Consider the following 22,370-nt stretch of genomic DNA (forward strand, 5'->3'; position numbering starts at 1 on the left):
TGTAAGTTGCATGTAATGCCAAGATTCTGTATCTGGTGACGGGTTCGAGTGATAAGTACTGGCGATGCTGCTGCAACAAGATTATCATATGTGGTTTAGTTACCTTATTATGTCAGTGGGTATTGAGTAAATATATTATGCTTTTTTCTGCAATGTCATGTTTATTTGTTTATCAGATAAGTATACACGTCTTATTTTTGGTGACATTTTTTTTGTTTTGTTTTGGTGTGGTTTAGGAAGCATGAACAATATATATTTTTTTTCATAGCTAAGCACCAGTAAAACTACTTTTACTAATAAGCAAATCTGACTTACTTCTTTAGTATTTTAGTAATGAAACCCTAAATGAAAATTATTTAGGTCATCATGTTCTTGACGATAATACTGAGGAAATGGAAGCGACACTGAATGAAGTACTGTAGACCTTTATCTAAGAAATGATCGTTAGAGTCCAATTTTTGCGTGTGTGTGTTTGAGCAATTCCTTTACACAAATATTCTCCAATATCAGCCACAATGACATTAAGCTATTCGTTAGTGACTGAAGTAATGTTTGAAATCGAATATATGCATATACTGGAAATAGTATCAACGGTACATTATTTCTTAGGGGAGGGGTGTTCAAATACCCCAGAGTACTAACGATATTCCAAAACCCCGGCCTGACAACGCAGGGTTAAGCAGAGGAAAAAAAAACAATGAGACAAAGTAAAAAGAGATAAGAAACTGGACGAGGACGAAGCGGAGAGAGATAAGAGAAGGTAGAGGAGGAAAGGACGGAGGGGAAAGGGTCGTCAGACACGGTGACAGCGGGTATCAACACAAGTTTTCCCAGGGGTACGTGACACCCTATCGCGTCAGCTGGCTAATATAAACACGCGCTCTGCCCTGTACCACAACACACGCCCCTGTTTCTTGGCCCTTCAGCTGTGTACTCCCTCCTCGTAAGTATGGCTGTCTTATGGTCGCATTACAAGACAAATCGCCACCCAAGAACACATATTTGACAAGGCTTTCGTAGGAGTTGTGGGCATTTACTAAATCTCTCGTACCCTTCTTCATGAGTTCTTTATTCACGATCTAAAGAAGAGGGTTTTTTCTTGGCATCTCTTTCACCAAGCAACCTTAGTAAACTTTGCCTTAAATCTATTCAACTTCGACACTCAACACTCTTTTACATTATTTTTCTTGCTGGTTATATCTTTACCGTATCTTTTGAACACCTTTATCATCATACAAGCAACCCTCGCCACCACCATCCTCCCTTCATACCCACAGAGCAAGCATGACGACCAAGTGGGTGCTGGTGGTGGCGGCGCTGGCGTGTATCGGCGTTGCGGGCGTGCGGGCGGAGTGTCCCTCATCCTCGGCAATCTCCCCATGCACATGCCGCGAGGAGATGCCGGGCAGGACCATGGAATGCAGCTCCGTGACAAACTCTGGCCAGCTGCTGAATGCCTTTTCGGTGAGTGGATTGATGAGGGGAAAGGACAGACAGGAGAGACAGGTAAAAAAAAAGTGCTGATTATATCTACGTTCCTGCCTGTTCATCGCTTATCCTGCCCTTCCTCCTCCTCCTTCTCCTCCTACTACTAAATATCTTCCTCATAATCTCACCTTCATTCCCTTGCATCTCCTCCATCCCTTACTCATAATCTCACCTACCCATCCATTCACGTCCCTGTCTGCTCTTCGCTCCAACCAGCCTCCCTCTGATCTCCACGTCCTCTTTAACCTCCACGTCGCTCTGTCTGCTCTTCGCTCCCCCAGCCTCCCTGTTACCTCCTCGTCGTCTTTACCCTTCAATCACCTGTATGTTTTTATCTCCACGTCCGTGTTCTTCGCTCACCTCCTCCCTGTTTATCTCCACGCCCTCTTTACCCTCCATGTCCCTGTTCTTCGCTCCTCTCCTCCCTCTTTATCTCCATGTTCTCTGTACCTATCACGTCTCTGCCTGTTATTCGGCCCTCCCAACTCCCCATTACCTTCATGCCCTCTTCAACCTTCCCATCACTTCCTTCCCCCCCGCAGACGGACATGCCGGACTCCGAGTTCCAGTTCTTCCAGATCGTGAAACTAGAGGGCCGCTGCACCCTCGAGAAGATCCCCGCCAACGTCTTCGGCACCACCACCTTCATGTTCGTGTGGTTCGGCCAGACGGACATCGAGAGCGTCGACGCCGCGGCATTTACGGGTATACACTAAACTTGACTGACATTCTGGTTCAAGCTGTGTGTGTGTCTGTCTATCTGTGGCGGCCTTATCGGGTACACTAAACTTTGACTCTTGCTGTTTGTCTATCTTCGCTTGTGTCGCTCTTTTGTAGCAACTTTAACGGGTAGACTGACGCTTGACTTTCTTTTGCTGGTTAAAGGTTGTGTGTGTGGATGTTTGTCTGTCCGTCTGTCTGTCTGTCTGCTGAGTGTTTATGTTGATAGCTCCTTTTGTGTGTGTGGGTGGGTGAGTCTCTCTCTCTCTCTCTCTCTCTCTCTCTCTCTCTCTCTCTCTCTCTCTCTCTCTCTCTCTCTCTCTCTCTCTCTCTCTCTCTCTCTCTTTGTTTGTCTGTCTGTCCGCAGTAGTCTTTATGGGTAGACTTGAATTGATAGCTGTTTCTGTTGATGGTTTTGGTTGTGTGTGTGTCTCTCTCTCTGTTTGTCTGTCTATCTTACCTGACAGCCGTTAAGGGTATGCTAAAATTGTTGACTGTCTGTTCCTCTGTTTCTGTTTGTTTCCTATTGTTTGCCTAAGTTTCTCTCTTCTTCATTCTCTCTCTGGGTAACTTGAAATAGCTGAGTATCTGTTTCTCTGTTTACTTATTTGTCAGCTTTTGTTTGTGCCTCTGTTTCTGCCTCTCTGTACGTCCTTCTGCCTCTCTTTCCTTCCTTCTCTCTCTCTCTTTTATTCTTTCGTGCATGTCACAAAAATATCACATCTCACATTTCAACACTTTACATTTTATTCCCGTCAGCGCCGCTCCTGTGTTCGACCCTCCCTCTTTCCCTCCTCCTCTTTCCTTCCCTCCCCCCGTAGCCTGACCTTACACGGGGGCCTTGTCGTTCCGTGTATGGTGGGCGCCTCGACACGTGTTTGGGGTGGCTCAACACACGGCGAGATGGTAAACAGGGCGGCGGCAAAGGCTGTTCCCCCCATCAATCCACCTCCTCTGACGGCTGACTTCACGCCCTTCCCTACCTTACCCCTCTCTCTCTCTCTCTCTCTCTCTCTCTCTCTCTCTCTCTCTCTCTCTCTCTCTCTCTCTCTCTCTCTCTCTCTCTCTCTCCTCTCTCTCTCTCTCTCTCTCTCTCTCTCTCTCTCTCTCTCTCTCTCTATCTCTCTCTCTCTCTCTCTCTCTCTCTCTCTCTCTCTCTCTCTCTCTCTCTCTCTCCCTCCCTCCTTCTCAGTCTCTTCTTCTATTCCGCATCAACGCATATAAAAAAAAATCAATACAGGAAAGCTTCAATATGTTAGATAATAAGTGTCTTTACTGAGGAAGCATATACGAATTTTCCGAGGCCATACAGAAGGGATTTATATTGGGGGTAGTTAGGTTAAGTTTAAAGTGCATTACTGTTTAAATATTACCTTTCTCTCTCTCTCTCTCTCTCTCTCTCTCTCTCTCTCTCTCTCTCTCTCTCTCTCTCTCTCTCTCTCTCTCTCTCTCTCTCTCTCTCTCTCTCTCTCTCTCTCTCTCTCTCTCTCTCTCTCTCTCTCTCTCTCCATCTTTTTGCTGATGTGTTGAAAAAGCGATGTTGCCTTGAATTGGATCTTTGCTGGAACTGTTTCTCTGTCTGTCTCCTCCCTACTTACTTGCCTGCCTTGTGTGTCTGTAAGTGATTGATATGAAAAAAATGTTCTCTCTCCTGGGTAGAGTTTTAGATCGTCTGTTGTGTGGGCTAAAATGTTATAAAATGTATCACTGCGGTTGATACGAAAAAAAAATATATATCCTATGCACTGTAACTATACTCTCTCTCTCTCTCTCTCTCTCTCTCTCTCTCTCTCTCTCTCTCTCTCTCTCTCTCTCTCTCTCTCTCTCTCTCTCTCTCTCTCTGTTTCTGTATCTCTTTCCCTTTTCTCTTCCCTTCCCTGCTTACGAAAAAAATATATATTCTTTGCATTGTAACTATATCTCTCTCTCTCTCTCTCTCTCTCTCTCTCTCTCTCTCTCTCTCTCTCTCTCTCTCTCTCTCTCTCTCTCTCTCTCTCTCTCTCTCTCTCTCTCTCTCTCTCTCTCTCTATCTATTTATATTCTCTCCTTTCTCTTCCCTTCCTGCTTTCTCTCCTCTCTCCTTCTCTTTCTTTTTCCTATTCCTCTCTTCTCTCCCACTATCTTCTTATATATTCTCCTTTTTATAATATCCACCTTTTTTTCTCTCTTCTCCTCCACCTCCACTCCGCAATTCATCTTCGTAATACAGAGGTCACGACGCAGCCTGTCTCTCATCCATCATCGTTTTTAGATTCAATAATGCGAGGGTTCAACATGATATTGCACGGAGTCGTTTTAAAGCAGAGATTCGTGAAATTCTTCCTTCCTTGAACCACGCGCAGCATAACACTTTGCTACCATAGTAAAATAAATAAATACACAGAGTCGTTTTAAAGCAGAGATCCGTGAAATTCTTCCTTCCTTGAACCACGCGCATCATACCACTTTGCTACCATAGTAAAATAAATAAATACACAGAGTCGTTTCAAAGCAAGGATACGTGAAATTCTTCCTTCCTTGAACCACGCGCATCATACCACTTTGCTACCATAGTAAAATAAATAAATACACAGAGTCGTTTTAAAGCAAGGATACGTGAAATTCTTCCTTCCTTGAACCACGCGCATCATACCACTTTGCTACCATAGTAAAATGAATAAATACACTAATAAGTGATTGATGGTATTTTTTTTTTTTTGCACTTCATATCCACCATTAAAATTATCCACCTTATACTCCATCTTATATATCACTTCGCATTTATCATTCAAATTTACCTTTTCACCTTTTTAACCTCCTTGGAAAACACCTACAGGAGTAAAATAAATAAATAAATGAGTTGATGAATAAATACATAAATAACGATAATATTTTTGCACTTCATCATTAAAATTATCCGCCACATATTCCACCTCATATCACCTTCCTATTACCTCGTTTACCTTCATATTCACCAACAAAATTTACCTCTCCACCTATTTAATATTCACTTCAAACACCTACACTAATAACATAAATAAATAAATAAATAAATAATGGTAATATTTTTTTTTGCACTTCATATTCACCTTTACAATTATCCACCACATATATCACCACATATCACCTTCCTATTTCCTCATTCACCTTCATTTTCATCAACAAAATTTACCTGTCCACCTTTTAACCTTCTTTTTAAACACACCTGCGACGGATTTAGGACATGACACAGCAAACAACATAATCACAGCTACGTTCTCAGCTAAAAGGGAATGGCCTAACTGTTTACCTCCCACAACTTTTTTCACCATAATCTTGCCTTTCCAGCGTCATTAAACTTTTTATGTTTGCCTTCCCTTTCCCTCCGTCACCTGCCCTCCCCTCCACACCTCATACTGCACTTCATGGTGATCATTAAAATTCACCTTTACATCTATTCAGCCTCCTTTTTAACCTCTTTACTGCGGATTTCCTACAGTAAGACCTCACCAAGATACAGGAGGGGAGCAAAAAGTGTCTGCTACAATTCAATGAAGAAAAATGTAAAGTCCTGCATCTTGGGAGGGAATATCCGGCACACGAATACCACATGGGAAACACTCCACTATCCACCACAGAGGCAGAGAAAGACCTGGGGCTATGTGTTACTAGGCTACCACTGAAAGCCAAATCCGTGCCATACGCAGCGGACGGGTCAAACAGCTGCGACAGATCTAGGTCAACACGGCACCACACAAAACACAAACACGACTACACCTTCGTCTTTGTTTCCCTTACCTTTCCCTTCCCTCACCTGTCCGTTTAGCTTACCTTTCCCTCCCTCACCTGTCCGTTTAGCTTACCTTTCCCTCCCTCATCTGTCCGTCTGCCTTACCTTTCCCTCCCTCACCTGTCCGTCTGCCTTACCTTTCCCTCCCTCACCTGCCCGTTTAGCTTACCTTTCCCTCCCTCACCTGTCCGCTTGCCTTACCTTTCCCTCCCTCACCTGTCCGCTTGCCTTCCCTTTCCCTCCCTCACCCTCCCTAACCTTACCTACACACTCCCTGCCCTATCCAGGTAACGAGGGCGCCATACTGGAGCTGACCATCGCCGACGCTAACAAGCTCACCGCGTATCCTTTCGAGTCGGTGGGCAGCCTAACGTCTATCTACAAGTTGGAGATCACTTACACCCTCATCGACACCCTCACGCACGTCGGCCCCGCTCCCAACTTGACACAGGTGGGTAGATTCATGACATTCTAATCTAAGTCTGTTATGGTGATTTACAGAGTTATAGAGTTATTAGCATAGTTATTATTTATGCAACTGTTACACTCACGCACTTCAGTCCAACAGGTGTGTTAATTAAAAGTTGAAACATGACAGGTAATATTTCGCTCTGATTAAAACATCGGAAAAAGTTTATATAGTTCTTTTTAATACACAGTAAAATTCATCTTTCCGGTGTTATTGTTCTTTGTTCTCTCTCTCTCTCTCTCTCTCTCTCTCTCTCTCTCTCTCTCTCTCTCTCTCTCTCTCTCTCTCTCTCTCTCTCTCTCTCTCTCATTATCATTTGTATACTCAAAAAATTTACTTCTATTCTCCAAAACATAATCCTCCTTCGTCTATTATTCGCCTTCAACAAATCTAATTTTAACGAACAATTTTTTTTTCCTTCTTATTCTTAATGTAAAAATTATAACAAACAAATAAGCAGGTGCGTAAATAAGTATACGAATCAGTCAACAAATAAGTAAAATAATAAGATAAAATAAATAAAAAAATACGATCCATTATTTCAGTTTCTCGTGGTGGCTGTTACTTAAGTGTTACCTGAGTGTTACCTGTTACCTGGCTGTTACCTATCACCTGTGCGTCCCTTTCCCAGGTGACCGTGTCTAACGGGCAGGTGAGCACGATAGAGTCAGGCGCCGTGGCCGATCTGCCCCGCCTCTCCCGCCTCGACCTGCACGACAACCCCCTCACCGCCCTCCCCGACGGCAGCCTCTCAGCCTCCACCTCCGAGTGAGTCATGCACAACACCGGTCTGGGCACCTGGCTGTCTGGGTCCTTGGTTGCCTGTGAATATACCTGTCTTTTTCTCTCTCGCTCTTTCGCTCTTCAATACATTATTTTGTTTCTTCGTTTTTTTTTAATTTCCTCTTTGTTCTCTTCTTTTTTTCTTCTCTCTTCTCTTTTATTTTATTCTCTCCTTCCCTTTCCACTCCTCTCCTTTCTTTCTTTCTTTCTTTCTTTCTTTCTTTCTTTCTTTCTTTCTTTCTTTCTTTCTTTCTCTCTCTCTCTCTCTCTCTCTCTCTCTCTCTCTCTCTCTCTCTCTCTCTCTCTCTCTCTCTCTCTCTCTCTCTCTCTCTCTCTCTTATATATTTTTTTTCCTCCTTTCGTTTTCTTTCGCTTTTCTTCGTTTTTTTTTAATTTCCTCTTTGTTCTCTTCCTTTTTTCTTCTCCCTTCTATTACATTATCTCCTTCCTTCCTTTCTTTCTTTCTTTTCTCTCTCTCTCTCTCTCTCTCTCTCTCTCTCTCTCTCTCTCTCTCTCTCTCTTACTCGAACTTTTTTTTCTCTCCCTCTCTGCCTCTTCCTCCCATCCTTCCTTCCTTCCTTCCTTTATCCTTTCTCTTCCCTCTCCCTCCCATCCCATCCCATTTTTTCTTCCAGTCTCTCTCTCTCTCTCTCTCTCTCTCTCTCTCTCTCTCTCTCTCTCTCTCTCTCTCTCTCTCTCTCTCTCTCTCTCTCTCTCTCTCTCTCTCTCTCTCTCTCTCTCTCTCCCGGCGTCGCTGTTGCTGTCTATCTTCATCAATATCGCGCTGGAAATATTTCTGTTCTTCGTCTCGCTTCCCTTTTTCGCTCTTCGTATTCTTGCATTTATTTTCTTTTATTTTCCCTCGTTCTTGCTTTTATGTATATTATTTTTTTATTCGCTCACGTATTTCCACTTGTGTTTCGTTGCTTTTGTATCATTTATATTTTTCTGCTTTCAAATCTTGCTTTTTTTTTATTATTTATGCTTTCATTTTTCTCTTATTTTCCATTTTCTTTGTTTGTTTTTATTTCTGGTGTTCTTTGCTTCCTGTTTTACTTTTTTTCTTTTTTACGTCTTGATGCTCTTCTGTTTTTATTACATTTTCTTGCATTTTAGTTTATTTTTACTAGTTTTCATCCTCTTTTATATTACTTTATCTGATGTTTTTTTGTTTCCTGTATTTCTTTCTTTTTCTTTTTTCCTTTTTTTTATGTTTTGATGCTCTTCTGTTTTTATTACATTTTCTTGTATTTCAGTTTATCTTTACTTCTTTTCATCCTCCTTTATCATTTTTTTCTTCACTCCGCCTCTTCCCTCTCCTCCTTCCCCGTCACATTTTCTTCACTCCGTCTCTACCCTCTCCTCCTTCCCTGTAATTGGTGTGTCTATGCCTTAATCAATCACTATTAAGCTCTTTCGACGTTTGAGAGACAGATTCTTTTTTTCTCTTTTTCCTTTCCTCTTCACGTCAGGTTTCATTAAGTCAATCGTCCACGTCAGTCGGTGTTCTCTTCCCTTCGCTTCTCTTTTTTCTTTTCTCTCTCCCCTCCTCTCCTCTGGTCTCCTCTCCTCTCCTCACTACTCCTCTCCTTTTCTCTCTTCTCTTCTCTTTCCTCTATTGTCCTTTGTTCCCTTTCTTTATCTCTTCAGCCTTCTCTTCTTGTCATCTCTCTTTTTTTTTTGTCCTGTTCTTTCATTCTCTTTTCTTCTTTTCGCCTCGTTTCCTCTCCTTCTCTCTTATTTCTTCATTCCTCTTCCTTCCTTTCTTCCTCTTCTCAATATCTCCTCTCCTCTTCCTTTGCTCTCTTTCTCTCTTCTATTACTCTCCTCTCCTTTTCTTATTTGTTCTTCTCTTTTCTTTTCTTTTCTGCTTCTCTTCTTTCCTGTCTCGGCAAACTCTATTCAAGAAGTATTTCACTGTCTGACTATTACTATTATCATTTTTTGTCTGTCTGTCTGTCCTTTCACTAACAAAAACAAAAACAAAAATCTATACACGTAACAAACTCCATTCTAACATCGCTCTGTCTGATTGCTTTTCTGTTTTTTTTCTCCCCCCCTTTTTTTTTTAGTCTGTCCTTTCTGCCGCCACTACGAAGAACGGTTTCAATTTCGGTTTCAATGGCTTTATGTTCTGTTTTGTGGCCGGTAATTACGCGTCTTTCACCTGTCTGTTTGTCCACCTGCCTGCCCGGGATGACGATGAGGACGACGATGACTGACGTTTTTTTTTTTGTCTTTTTTGTCCTCCAGTACTTTTTTTTTGGTCACCGTCAAACAGTTGTTCGTTCGTTCCCTTCTTCCCTCTTCTCATTATCATCATCATCATCCTCTTTTTCCTCAATTTCTTTCTTATTCTTTTCTCTCGTTCTGGTATTTTTGTGTTCCTTCATTTTTCACTTCATGAATTTGCTGTCTAGTTCTTTTCTCTCTTCTTTTTAACATCTTTTCCTCGTCCTCCTCTTTTCCTCTAGCTTTCCAAACCCTTCCTTCCTTCATCTCTTCCCGTCCTTCTCTCTTCTATCCTTCATTTCAACTTCCATCCTGTCACTCTCCCTCCCTTACTCTCATCCTCTCTCTCCCTCCTTCCTTATTTCCTTCCTCCTTTCCCGCCTCCATCTTCTCCTCTCCTTCATTTCAACTTCCATCCTGTCACTCTCCCTCCCTTACTCTCATCCTCTCTCTCCCTCCTTCCTTATTTCCTTCCTCCTTTCCCGCCTCCATCTTCTTCTCTCCTTCATTTCAACTTCCATCCTGTCACTCTCCCTCCCTTACTCTCATCCTCTCTCTCCCTCCTTCCTTATTTCCTTCCTCCTTTCCCGTCCTTCTCTCTTCTTCTATCCTTCATTTCAACTTCCATCCTGTCACTCTCCCTCCCTTACTCTCATCCTCTCTCTCCCTCCCTCCTTCCCTCCCTACCTCTCTCTGTCCTTGCCAAGCTTTCTCCCTGCTGGCCGTCCTATCTCTCTCTCCCTTTCACCTTCACCCTCCCTCAGACGGACAGAGAAGAAGGAGAAGGAGGAGAAGGAGTACGTGGCAAGGACGCGGCAAGGTCGAGGAGAAGGGCGAGAAGGACGAAGAGGAGGAAACATGGAAACATGGAAACATGGACTAGCAGGCAGCAGAAAGCCTGTTGGCTCATTACTAGGCTGCCTGCGTTCAGTGATTTAATCAATCCGTTTGCCACAGAAGTGGCTTGCAGGGAAGGATTAAAGCACTTGTGTACCTACTCTTGGGAACGTTCAGTTCACTCCTGTTGCAGCAAAGTGGCGATCAATGCGTTTCTTGAAGGAGTTGATGGTCTCTGCGCTAACCACTTCTGCAGGAAGGCTGTTCCAGTGGCGAACAACTCTATTCGAGAAGTAACTCCTGCCGATGTCGGTATTGCATCGCTTTGCTTGAATTGTTTTTCCGTTGAGGAGGAGGAGGAGGAGGAGGAGGAAGAGGAGGGTTATTATTATGTGTTGATGTGCAAATTATCCTCAACGGTGCATCGGACTCTTTCTTCCCCTGAGGGTGCGTCTGCTCTCTCTCTCTCTCTCTCTCTCTCTCTCTCTCTCTCTCTCTCTCTCTGACTGCCCACCGTTAGTTTTCTTTTTTTTCTCCTTCATTTTTTCCTCCGTTTTTTTTCCTATTTCCTCCTTTGTTGATTCGCCTTCCAAACGTCCTTCCTTTCCCTTTCTCCTCCTCTTTTTTTTTTTCTTTCCGTGCCTTTCAACGTCCTTCCTTCCTTCCTTTTCCTTTTTCCTATTTTTTTTTATGTTGCCTGTTATTGTTCTGTTCCCTTTTCCATTTGCCTTCTGTCATCTTTGTCTGTCTTTGTATCTTCCTGTCTACCAATATGTCTGTTTCTCTTGTGTCATTTCCTCTTTTTTCATCTCAATGCAACTTTCCTTCTGTTTTCCTGTCTTTCAATCTGTCTATCTCTCTACTGATGTGTTTTTCCCTTTTAATGATCCCTATCTACCATTCGCTTCTGTGTTCCTGTCTATCCATCTGTCTATCTGTCCGTCTCTCTCTCTCTATTTCATTTTTCATCATAATCCAACTCTCCGTCTGTCAGCTTGTCTATCTCTCTCTCTGAAGCGTCACTCCCTTTTAACTTTATCACAATCCGGCTATCCGTCTTTCTTCCTGTCTATCAAGCTATCTCTTAAATCCGTCCTTTCCTTCTATTTTACCCCAACGATACTTTTCATCTGTGTCTCTGTCTCCCAATCTGCCTGTCTGTATCTAATTCTTCTTTTCCATTTTTTTTTCTATCTCTAGCCAGGTTTTCCCGTCTATCGTCCTCTCTGTCTATCTGTCTGTCTCTCTCTGATGTCTCACTCCCTCAATTTTTCATACCTTACCTGCCCCTTGCAAACCCCTTATGTCCTTACGTTCTTATGTTCAATCCACCTTTCCTTTATAACCCTTCTGGCTCATTCCTCGCTCCATCTTTTCATTACCAGCGACAATGATACTCTAATTGAACAAGTCTAATCACTGTGTTCTTCCTCTATGTCGGTCTTGGCAAATAACAGACCAGGGAGAGGATGTGTTAAGCGTGTCATAGGAGGAGGTTTTGAGTTCTGTTGGATTGAGGAAAATGACAGACTTGGAGGAGGAGGAGGAGGAGAAGGAGGATGTGATGTGAAAAAAAAAGGAGAGAGAAAGGAAGGAGAGGTCAAAGAGAGGTGACTTGTGAGAGAGGAGGTATGGAGGGAAGGTTGAGGGAGAGATAGGGAGGGAGAGAAAGAGAGAGGGAGGAAGAGGAAGAGAAAGAGACTCGGTGGAAAATGTTGAAGAAAGTACGAAAGAAAAAAATAATAATATGTAATAGAAAATAATGGTAATAATGATGATAATGATGAGAGAGAGAGAGAGAGAGAGAAGAGTGGGTGAAGGAGAGGAAGGAAGGAGGTGAAGGATAAATAAGAAAGAGGACGTGGAGGCTCGAGGAAAGAAGAGAAGGAAGGAAAGAAGGAAAGAGAGGGAGAGAAGAAAAGGAGATGGAAGGAAGAGAAGGAGAAATGGGAGAGAACGTGAAAGGTTGAGAAAGAGAGAAGAAACGAAGGTGAGAAGGAGAGACAGAGAGATAAGAAGAAAACAAGGTGAATGGAGAGAAGGAGAGAAGGAAGGAAAGTGGGTGAAGGGGAGAGAAACTAAACTGGAAAACTGCTGAAAGGTGACGAAGAAGGAAGAAGCAGAAGCAGAAGGGGCAGAAGTAACAGCAGGAGAAAGACGAGAAGAGAACAAGAGAGACGAAAAGAACAAGAAAAATGAGAATAAAGGGAAAAGAATGACAAGAACAGGAGCAAAAAGGATAAAAACGAGAACAAAATAAAAAAGGAGGAGGAAAAGGAGAAAACTGAAGTAGGAGAAAAAGGAGAAAGAGAAACAGAAGAAGAAAAACAAAAGTATAAGAATAAAAAGCAAGAACAAGAAAAAAAAAAAAGAAGAGGAGATGCATGAAGGGAAGCAGTTAGAGAAGGAGGAAGAGGAGGAGAAGGAGGAGGAGACAGCCCGGCCAGACTCTCAGGTCTAGTGACACCGTTATGGCACCGGCCTTGTGTGTTATGAAGACAGAACGGGTGATGGCGGCGTCTGGAGGAAGGGGGAGGGGAAGAGGGAGGGGGAGAACGTAAGGGAGAGAAAGAATACATAGGAATACATAGGAAGAACAGACACCAGTAGACTTAGCGGTCAATAGCGAGGGTCTCTGTCTACTACCGCTACTACTAGTAATCTACGTGTGGCGGGAGAGGATAGGGAGGTATGGGGTGGGATGCTGAGGAATGTGGGAATGGGAAGAAAGGAGGAGGAGGAGGAAGGGGATGAGAGTGAGGAAAGAGGGTATGGAATAGGAAGACATGAAAAAGGGAGTAAAAATGAAAAGAGAAATGAGGGAGAGGAATGAAGAAAGAAGAAGGGTAATTAAGAGGTAGCAGAAAATATGAAAAGTGAATAGGAAGAGAAGGAATGAAGGAAGGGAAAAGAATGAGACAAAGGAAGTAGGGAAAGGAAGGAAAGGGAATGAAGAAAAAGGAGGAAAAAGATAGGGAAGGAGAGAGAAAAGCGTGAAGGTGGGTGAAAAAAAGAAGAAAGGAGAATGAAGGAAGAAAAAGGGGTAAGGAAAAGACGAAACAAGAAGAAAAGGAAGAGGAAAAACGATAAGGAAAGAGGGAGGTGGAGGGAGAGAAAGAAAGAGGTGAAGGTGGATGGAAAACAAGGAAGAGATGAAAGGAGAATGAAGGAAGAAAAAGGGGTAAGGAAAAGACGAAACAAGAAGAAAAGGGGGAGGAAAAACGATAGGGAAAGAGGGAGGTTGAGGGAGAGAAAGAAAGAGGTGAAGGTGGGTGGGTCTTTCCATATGAAGGAGAGAGAAGAAGAATGCAAGGGAAAGGCGAGGAGAGTTAGTTCACCTCGCAGTCACCAGGCGAGTTAGACTGCACGAAGAAAAGGTCGATGATACAAGTTTTTCAATGACGAGACAGAGACAGAGACAGGCCACAGACACACTCACGCAGGCAGAGACATGACCGGGGAGGTGATGAAAGTGGCGTGACAGTAACAGGTAAAAAGAGTTAGGTCCATATTTTAAAACGCGTCGGGTTCCAGTTACGACTATTTTCTAAGGGCACAGAGAAGAGGTTTTAATGGGTATTTTTGCCTCGTTCATGGCGCAGCTGTCATGTAAAACTATCACTAGGATCACAAAACAGTCCATGAAAAGCCCAGCAACTTCTACGACGAGAGGCTTTTCAAATATGCGAACTGAGGATTACGTTGTTTAAAATTAAGGACCTAAGTATTTTGACGATGAACGAGAACGCTAAAAGGAGTCTGTCTTCGTGGTTTAAATCAGTTACACCCTCAGAATCGTTACCTTGGTCCTTGCTCTAGTTTAAAGTTGACCACAAGCCTCATAAGAAAGTGTGTGTATGTTGTTTAAAATTACAGACCTAAGTATTTTGACAGTGAAGGAGAACGCTAAAAGGAGTCTGTCTTCGTGGTTTAAATTAGTTACACCCTCAGAATCGTTACCTTGGTCCTTGCTCTAGTTTTAAGTTGACCACTAGCCTCATAAGAAGATGTGTGTATACGAGTGTATGTATGTGTTAAGTACTGGCTGATCACGTCTAGTTCTTGTGGGTGTGTAGGTGTGAGCTTAAGCGGATGGAGAGGTCAGTCAGAGCAAGTGAGAGAGAGAAGAGAGAGGAGAGAGAGCGAGAGGCAAGCGGGTAGGTAGGTAAGTAGGTAGGAGGAAGGAGAAAGATGAGTCACTAGGAGGTTACAAGGGAAGCGAGAAGAGTGGGAGAGGAAAGGGTGAGTAAGCGCGGTGGGGGATGGAATGCCTGGGGAAGAGTGGGTAGGTGGGTAGGGGAGGGGATCGGAATGGCTGTCGATGAGGGTTGATTGCATTTACACAATCTTAGCGAACTAGACAGGATTGAGATGGATGGTGCACGGGTCACTGCATGCACGGGGGAGCGGGCAGGTCTGTCTGTCTGTGAGTAGTGGCGCAACCCAGCGAGCGTTGAACGAGAGCAAGGACAGAGTGGTTGCTGGGGTGAGTGGTACAGTTAGCTGATGAGGCAGACGAAGAACCAGGTGAAGAAATGGAACAAGAGAGACAGACAGAGAAACAGGTAGGAAGCAAGACAGAGAACCAGGTAGAAAGATTAAACTAGAGAGGGAGAACCAGGTAGAGAGACAGAGATACAGAAAAAACAGAGAAGCAGGTAGACAGGTAGAGACTGAGACAGGTAGGGACAGATAACCAGATAGAGAAATAGACAGAAATCAAGGAATAGAGGCGGACAGAGAACCAGGTAGAGAGACAGAGATACAGAAAAACAGAGAAGCAGGTAGACAGGTAGAGATTGAGACAGGTAGGGACAGATAACCAGATAGAGAAATAGACAGAAATCAAGGAATAGAGGCAGACAGAGAACCAGGTAGGGAGATGAAACTAAAGAGGGACTTTGTCGGAGGAGGTAGGATGATAAGGATAAGATTGAAGGAAGTTGAGGTAGTAGCGGCTCGCGTCTCAACTGCATAAAGCAAAAGAAATAACAAGACCAGCACATAACGTAATTGAATGAAAGGAAGAAAGGCGAGAGAATACGGGACTAGTATTAAGAGCAAAAGCAGTTATGACGGAGGTTCGCGACTCAACAACACAGGACAAGAAAGAAACAGTAAGAACAAAACGTAACGGCGCCTCTGTATGTCCTTCTGCAAGTCACATTTCGGAGGCGCCCGGCACGCACGTCCTCGCCGCCCCGCCGGAGCCTTGCACTTCGGTAAATATATTCGAGGGTCGGGGGGTGAAGAAAAGCTAAATATAAGGCGCACATAACCAAATACATCGATCACTCAATGCACGGCTCGCTCTGTTTTTCCTCCTCCGCGGCGCCTCCGAATCATTCTGTCAAGGCCGAGGCGAGATATTTCAATGCGATGGGACGTAAAAATAAAATATGTCGCAAAACCAGACCAAGTGTTCCACCCAGCCAGTACAAGTGGATATGTATTCATGAATGTATGTATGTTTGACTATGTACGTATCGCCACAGCCATTTTTTTTTTCTATAACATATTTCGGATAAAGTTTTGAATCTTTAGAAGGAAAATCACTAGAATTCTTTTGGTCATAGGTATTTGTGTATCATTCCATTTTTAAACTGACCTGGAGGATATTATTACTAACCTAGCCCAGGAAAATTAATTATGAATCCTTAGAAATTCAACATAGCAGTAACCTAAGCCTACCACCAAACCGTAACTCAAGCCCCACCGAAATATTAACCTATGGCCCCACCAATACCTTCTCACCTTTGCAACAAACCCTCACACTCTACCCAGACCCACGGACCTAGCTGTACATTCTTCCCCTTCTATAGATCTTAACCCTCTTAAGCGCTACTCCACTTTCAATAATAAACGAAACAAAACAATACTTTCCCTCATTAGCAGATTATCTTCCTCTCTCCTCTCCCCTTCTATTGCACGAGCAAACCCCACACCATTCATTTTGGCGATCCGACAGCCCCCACTTCGTCTCTTCAGATTCTACTTCCCTCAAGCTCACTTCCTTTAGCCTCCACTATATAAACCTTCTATTCACCCCTGCGTGTGTCCCTGTAGGCCGTGGGTGGTGTACCTGGACGGCTGCCAAATCAGCGACATCAGCCCCGGTGCCTTCTCCGGGAGTCTGCCCGCCGGAGTGTTCCTCAACGGCAACCAGATGACGGACATCCCCGAGGTGAGGAGCCGCACCCTAACGCACCCTTTACCTCAACCTTTCCTCCTCTTTCTCTTTAATTCCCCTCAACCTTTCCTCTGTGTTATTATCATGTTTTTTTCTTCCTTACTTTATCTCTCTTTTCCCTTCCCTCCTTCGTTTCTTCCTCCTCCTCCTTCTCCCTCAACCTGTAACACTAACACACTAACATCCTAACACACTCAAACCCTTCCTAACACACTCTACTTCCAACGCGCACACCCCATTACATCCTACTCACCCTACCTGACAATTCTTCCAAACAGCAACACACCTTACACAACAAAATTCCTTCACGCAACACACAAACACATTATGTTCTACCTGTAACACACCTAGACACACTAACTCTTCTTAATACACTAACACATTACAATCCTTCCAACCTGCAACACTCTATAACCTGTCAACTTGCAACACATCATCACACACTCTAACCTCCCTGCCCACAACATACCCAATGCTCAACATGTGCAACAGATCAGGTCACACCCTACTCTCCCTTGCAAACGCTCTCAAACCCTGCCTTCTCTCCTTTGCAACAAACCCTCACACTCTACCCAGACCCACGGAACTAGCTATACATTCTTCCCCTTCTATAGATCTTAACCCTTCTAAGCGCTATTTCATTTCCCATAATGAAGAAAACAAAACAATACTTTCCTTCATTAGCGGATTCTCTTTCTCTTTCCTCTCCTTTTGTACGAGCCACCGTATCTTGTCTATAGGATTTATCTCTATTCAAACAACGCTTTAAATCTGAACTACATTTGTATATATTTTTTTTTCAAACATACGATAAAAAGGTAGAGGAAAATTATATTCTCTTGTAAACTTCTCTCTCTCTCTCTCTCTCTCTCTCTCTCTCTCTCTCTCTCTCTCTCTCTCTCTCTCTCTCTCTCTCTCTCTCTCTCTCTCTCTCGCACGGTGACACAATCGACCTTTTTCCCCGCACGTCGAATCCGATTTCAGAATATAAAGTTGAAGAGAGACAAAGTTCAAGGGAGAGAGACCAATGCTAGCCTCCTCCTCCTCCTCCTCCTCCTCCTCCTCCTCCAATTTATCCTTTTCTTCCCTTTTCCACCACTTCTATCACTATCCTCTCCTTCAACTTTTTCCCTCTCTCAATTTTCCTTTTTTCCCCATTCCTTCCTCCTCTTTCTCAGGCTCCCTCTTCCTCCTCCTCCAATTTATCCTTTTCTTCCCTTTTCCACCACTTCTATCACTTTCCTCTCCTTCAACTTTTTCCCCCTCTCAATTTTCCTTTCTTTTCCCCTTTCTTTTCTTCTCTTTCTCAGGCTCCCTCTTCCTCCTGGGGGGGCGCCGGTCACTAGTGGCGTCCCTCAGGGCTCGGTTCTTGGCCCAGTGCTCTTCGTAATTTACATCAACGATGTGGATGTTGGACTCAATAATCGCATTAGTAAATTTGCAGACGACACAAAGATTGGTAACTCGGTTCTCACTGACGAAGACAGGCAAAGCCGCCAAGAGGATTTGCACAAAATTTCAGCTTGGTCGGATAGATGGGAGATGCCCTTTAACGTAGACAAGTGACAGGTCCTTCAAGCTGGAACAAGAAATAATAAGTTCGGGCAACAAAAATGATCCCTTCCTTGCGCAACAAATCCTACGAAGAAAGGCTTTCCACCCTTAACATGTTCTCTCTTGAGAAACGTCGCCTCCGAGGAAAACTGATCGAATATTTTAAAATACTTGATGGTTTCACGAATGTAGACAGAACAAAATTGTTTATGATAGATGACACTTTGCGAACGAGGAACAATGGCATAAAACTCAATTGTAGACAAGTAAATTCAGACTGCACCGAATTTTTCTTCACCAACGTTGTAGTGCGAGAATGAAATAAGCTCCCACCGTCAGTGGTCCAGTGTAACACGATTGACTCCTTTAAAAACAAGCTCGACCGTCACTTCCTTGAACTTAATATTAACTAGAGTAGAAAAGCAACGTTTTAGAGCCATCTGATTAGTGCAGATTCACTTGGGTTTAAGGACAGACCACCTAGTCTAGACCATGGGGTCTGTGTGGTCTGATTTTCTATGTAATTCTATTTATCTATGTAATTCCTCCTCCTCCTTCTTTCCCTTCTCTAACCTCAACCTTTCCTCCTCTTTCTCTTTAATCCCCTCAACCTTTTCTCTCTGTGTTATTATCGTGTCTCTTTCTTCCTTCGTTTATCTTTCTTTTTCCCTCCCTCCTTCGTTTCTTCCTCCTCCTCCTTCTCCCTCAACCTATTACTTCCCAACTATTCTTCTTCATATTTCCTTCCTCCTCCTCTTATCTCCCTCTTCCCTCTTTCCTTCCTTCCTTTCTTCTTTCCATCCTTCCTTCTCCTTCGCCTTGTCTTAACCTTTCACTTCCCCGCTATCTTTTACCGTATCTCTTTCCTCCTCCTCCTTCGTGATATAACAGGACTCAGTTGCATAATTTTTCTTGTCTCCGCCCGATATATAAGTCACCTGCATTGCCCTGTACACCTATCATAGCCTTGGGCCAGGTAACCACACACACACACACACACACACACACACACACACACACACACACACACATGCATACCCACACATTAGGTCATATTCTCTTTCCTCTTTTCCTCATCAGCCTTTTCCTTCTTTTCTGTTTATTTACTTCTTCACTTCTTTCTCTCTTTCCTTTGTCTTTCTTCTTTCTTCATCATCACCTTCTACCTCTTTCCTTCACTATTCTCTCCTCTTCTTTCTCTCTGTCTCCTCCTTTTCTTCTCTCTCCCATTCTCTTTTCACCTCCTTTAATCTTCATAATTTCTCTTTCGCATCCCTCACACACACACACACACACACACACACACACACACACACACACGGGATTGACATACGAGCGTTCCATTTCCAGAAGTTATCACCCACACGGCATTCCACAAGATTTCCAGGACAAGAGAAAGAGATACAGACAGACAGACATACAGACAGACAGACAGGAACTGAGATGGAATGCAGTAGTGCCAAGTAAACGACCTAAGCGGAGTGGTGTATTGGTAACAGCGGGAAGTAAAGAAAAAAAAGTAAAATAAAGGAGACTCGCAAAGATGAATAATAATGGTAATAATATCTTGAACCTTTGATATGAACTCGGGAATGTTCGTAAAAAAAAATTATTCTTTCTCTTTTCTTTCTAGGATTCTTGTTTTCTTCTTTAAGTATATATGTTTAAATCAGGTCTTCCTTCCTCCCTTCCTTCCTTTGAGTATATCCGTCTTTTTTTCATTTTCATCATTTTTCCTTCTTTCCTTTTTCTTTTCTTTCCCGGATTCTTGTTTTTTTTTTCTTTAAGTATATATGTTTAAATCAGGTCTTCCTTCCTCCCTTCCTTCCTTTGAGTATATCCGTCTTTTTTTTCTTTCTTACTTTTTTCCATTTTCATAATTTTTCCTTCTTTCCTTTTTCTTTTCTTTCCCGGATTCTTGTCATGACTGTCGGATGGTGTTTCCTCCTTTAAGTATATATATTAAAATCAAGTCTTTATCCTCCCTTCCTCTGATTACATCCTAGTCTTTTATTTTCTTTCCTACTTCTTCATTTTTATCATTTTCCTTCTTTCTTTCCTTCCTCCCTCTCTTTCCTATCCGTTTTCTTTACTTTATAACTCCCTCCTCTCTCTCTTCCTATTTATCTCCTTTTATCACCTCCAATTTTCTTTGACATTTTCCCTCCGTCTCCTCTCCTTTTCGCTCTCTCTCAATCCCCTCCTCCCTCCTTCGTTGTCGCCGCAGGAGCCTCTGGTAAAGGACTCACGTGCGCTTGCCTTTCCCACAATTGGCCTCAAATTAGGTGCATTTCCGCCCCTTCACACCTGAGCGCCGCCCCGGACAGGTAAGGAGGTAAGGTTGATGAGGGTGGCGGCGACGGCGTGGGAATTTTGGCTCACCTGCAGTTCTCTCCTTCCCCACTACCCCCTTCTCACTCCTCCCCACCCTGACACTTATCACTCATTCCCTACCCTTCCCCACTACAACCCCAACCCACCCCTGTCCTTCCTTCTCTCCCCCTTAATGTACCCGAGTTAGTTGTGTTTTCAAAGTATTATAGTTACATATATGTACACTTAAGTTCCGAATAATACTGAGTCACATAGTTTACACCTTAGATTGCCTGAGTTACGTTGATTACTCTTTAGTTGGTCTTAGAAAAATACGATGTTGCTATAATAACACCTACATTCCTCTCTTTAAATAATAAATCACACAGCTCATATTTTGGTTGCTCTCAGATAAATACGGTTACCTTTATTACACTTCCGGTACTCTAAAAACAACACTGAGTTACATATATTACACCGGAGTTACTTACATTCACTACACTCGCGTTAATGTTAAAAGAATACGGAGTTAAGATTGCACTTCAGTCTCCCTTAAAAGAATACCGTTTTTTGTTGCTGTTTTTTCTACACCTCACCGTTCCTCCCTTCACCTGCTCCCTCAACCTTCCTTCGCCCTTGTGTTTCTACTCACAGTCACCTGCTGAACACCTGCCGCCTCTCTCATTAGACAAGGTGCACATCCCTACCCCTCTATCTCTATCTGTCCTTGCTTGCTTTCTTCATTATTATACCTTCCTCTTTGGTTCCCTCGCTCCCTCCCTCTCACCCCCACTCTCTCAGGCCACCTTCAGACCACCACGAAAGCACTTACAGGCCTCAGACGCCGCAGGGAGCCCGGCACACTGCATATATCTCTCCTTCTACCTCTCTATCTATTCATCTCTGAACGCTCCCCTTACTCCACCTTCTCACCCTCTGACTCCCACTCTCAGGCAACCTTCAGACCACAACTAGAGCACCTACAGGCCTCAGACATCACCGGAAGCGTGACAAAATACCCGTATGCCCCCCTCTATCTCTCTATCTAACCGTCTCGAAACGACCCCCTTAAGACTCAACCTCATCGCCTCCTTCCCTCTCTCTCAGGCCACCTTCCGACCCCTGCTGGAGAACCTACAGACCCAAGACGCCGCCGGGGCTCTCACACACTACATCGACCTGAGCAACAACCCGCTGGAGTGTGGATGTGGCGTGCAGTGGATAACGCAGGACCCCGCTCTGCAGCCCTACCTAAAGAACGCTGTCTGCACGAACGGTGACGTGAACGGCGTGAACGTGGCGGACCTCCCTGATGACTTCTTCGCCTCGTGTTAAGTTAGAGAGTTACTGAAGACTGAGGATGAGTGTAGAGGAGTGGAGTGAGATTGTCAATAACGAGAATGTGGAGAGGTAGAAGAAAGAGAGAGGGAATAGATCAGCATAGTAATAAAAGAGAATGTTGAAAAGTACAAAAATAGATGGAGTAAATCGTTTGTTTTCATTGCATCTAAAAGGTTATTGATACGAGAGAAAGAGTAGAGTGAGACTGTAAATAAGGAGAATGTTGAAAGGTAGAAAAAAATAGAGTAGATCAATTGTTTTCATTGCATTTAAAAGGTTGTGGATTAGCGTGGAAGGATGGACTGATTTTATATTAGCAAATAAAGGAGGATATGAAGAGCTATAGAAGCGTAAGAAAGAGTGGATAAATTGTTTTCATTACTTTTAGAAGGTTGTTGAGACGTGTGGAAGGACAGACTGGTTTAATGATAGTAATAAAGATTAACGTTAAGAGAAACAGAAGAGTAAACTGGAGTATATTAGACGTTTTAAATACCTCTCAAGGCCAAATATTGTAACTGCTAAAGGATATATTAAAGTTTTGTACTGAGAAATCCATCAATCCATCAATAAAATAATGATTCGGGATTATTAGTTTACAATGTGACGAAGATGAGCACCGAGGCCACGAGGAAGTGTACCATTTACCCCCAAACTTTATCTTATCATTCATTCACACGAGCACAAACAACATC

At 43.4% G+C, this 22,370-nt stretch overlaps 1 protein-coding gene and 1 long non-coding RNA gene across 3 annotated transcripts; both read left to right on the plus strand.

The window, feature by feature from the left end:
* The first annotated feature begins 776 nt into the window (after window positions 1-776).
* Window positions 777-22,263, plus strand: LOC126980973 (oplophorus-luciferin 2-monooxygenase non-catalytic subunit-like). Its single transcript, XM_050831472.1, has 7 exons — window positions 777-943; window positions 1,278-1,464; window positions 2,031-2,193; window positions 6,244-6,407; window positions 7,057-7,193; window positions 16,344-16,461; window positions 21,442-22,263. Exons 2-7 carry the CDS (start codon window positions 1,285-1,287, stop codon window positions 21,667-21,669), a joined length of 990 nt encoding a protein of 329 aa, XP_050687429.1. The 5' UTR covers window positions 777-943; window positions 1,278-1,284; the 3' UTR covers window positions 21,670-22,263.
* LOC126980975 (uncharacterized) lies at window positions 13,084-14,427 on the plus strand. Of its 2 annotated transcripts, none has more exons than XR_007733687.1 (3): window positions 13,084-13,401; window positions 13,540-14,126; window positions 14,285-14,427. It is a non-coding gene; the product is annotated as an uncharacterized LOC126980975 (long non-coding RNA). The 2 variants fall into 2 exon arrangements; XR_007733688.1 differs by having other exon boundaries at window positions 13,084-13,379; window positions 13,518-14,126.
* Window positions 22,264-22,370: the final 107 nt, after the last annotated feature.

Source organism: Eriocheir sinensis, chromosome 46, assembly GCF_024679095.1.
Source record: "Eriocheir sinensis breed Jianghai 21 chromosome 46, ASM2467909v1, whole genome shotgun sequence".
Lineage (NCBI taxonomy): Eukaryota > Metazoa > Arthropoda > Malacostraca > Decapoda > Varunidae > Eriocheir > Eriocheir sinensis.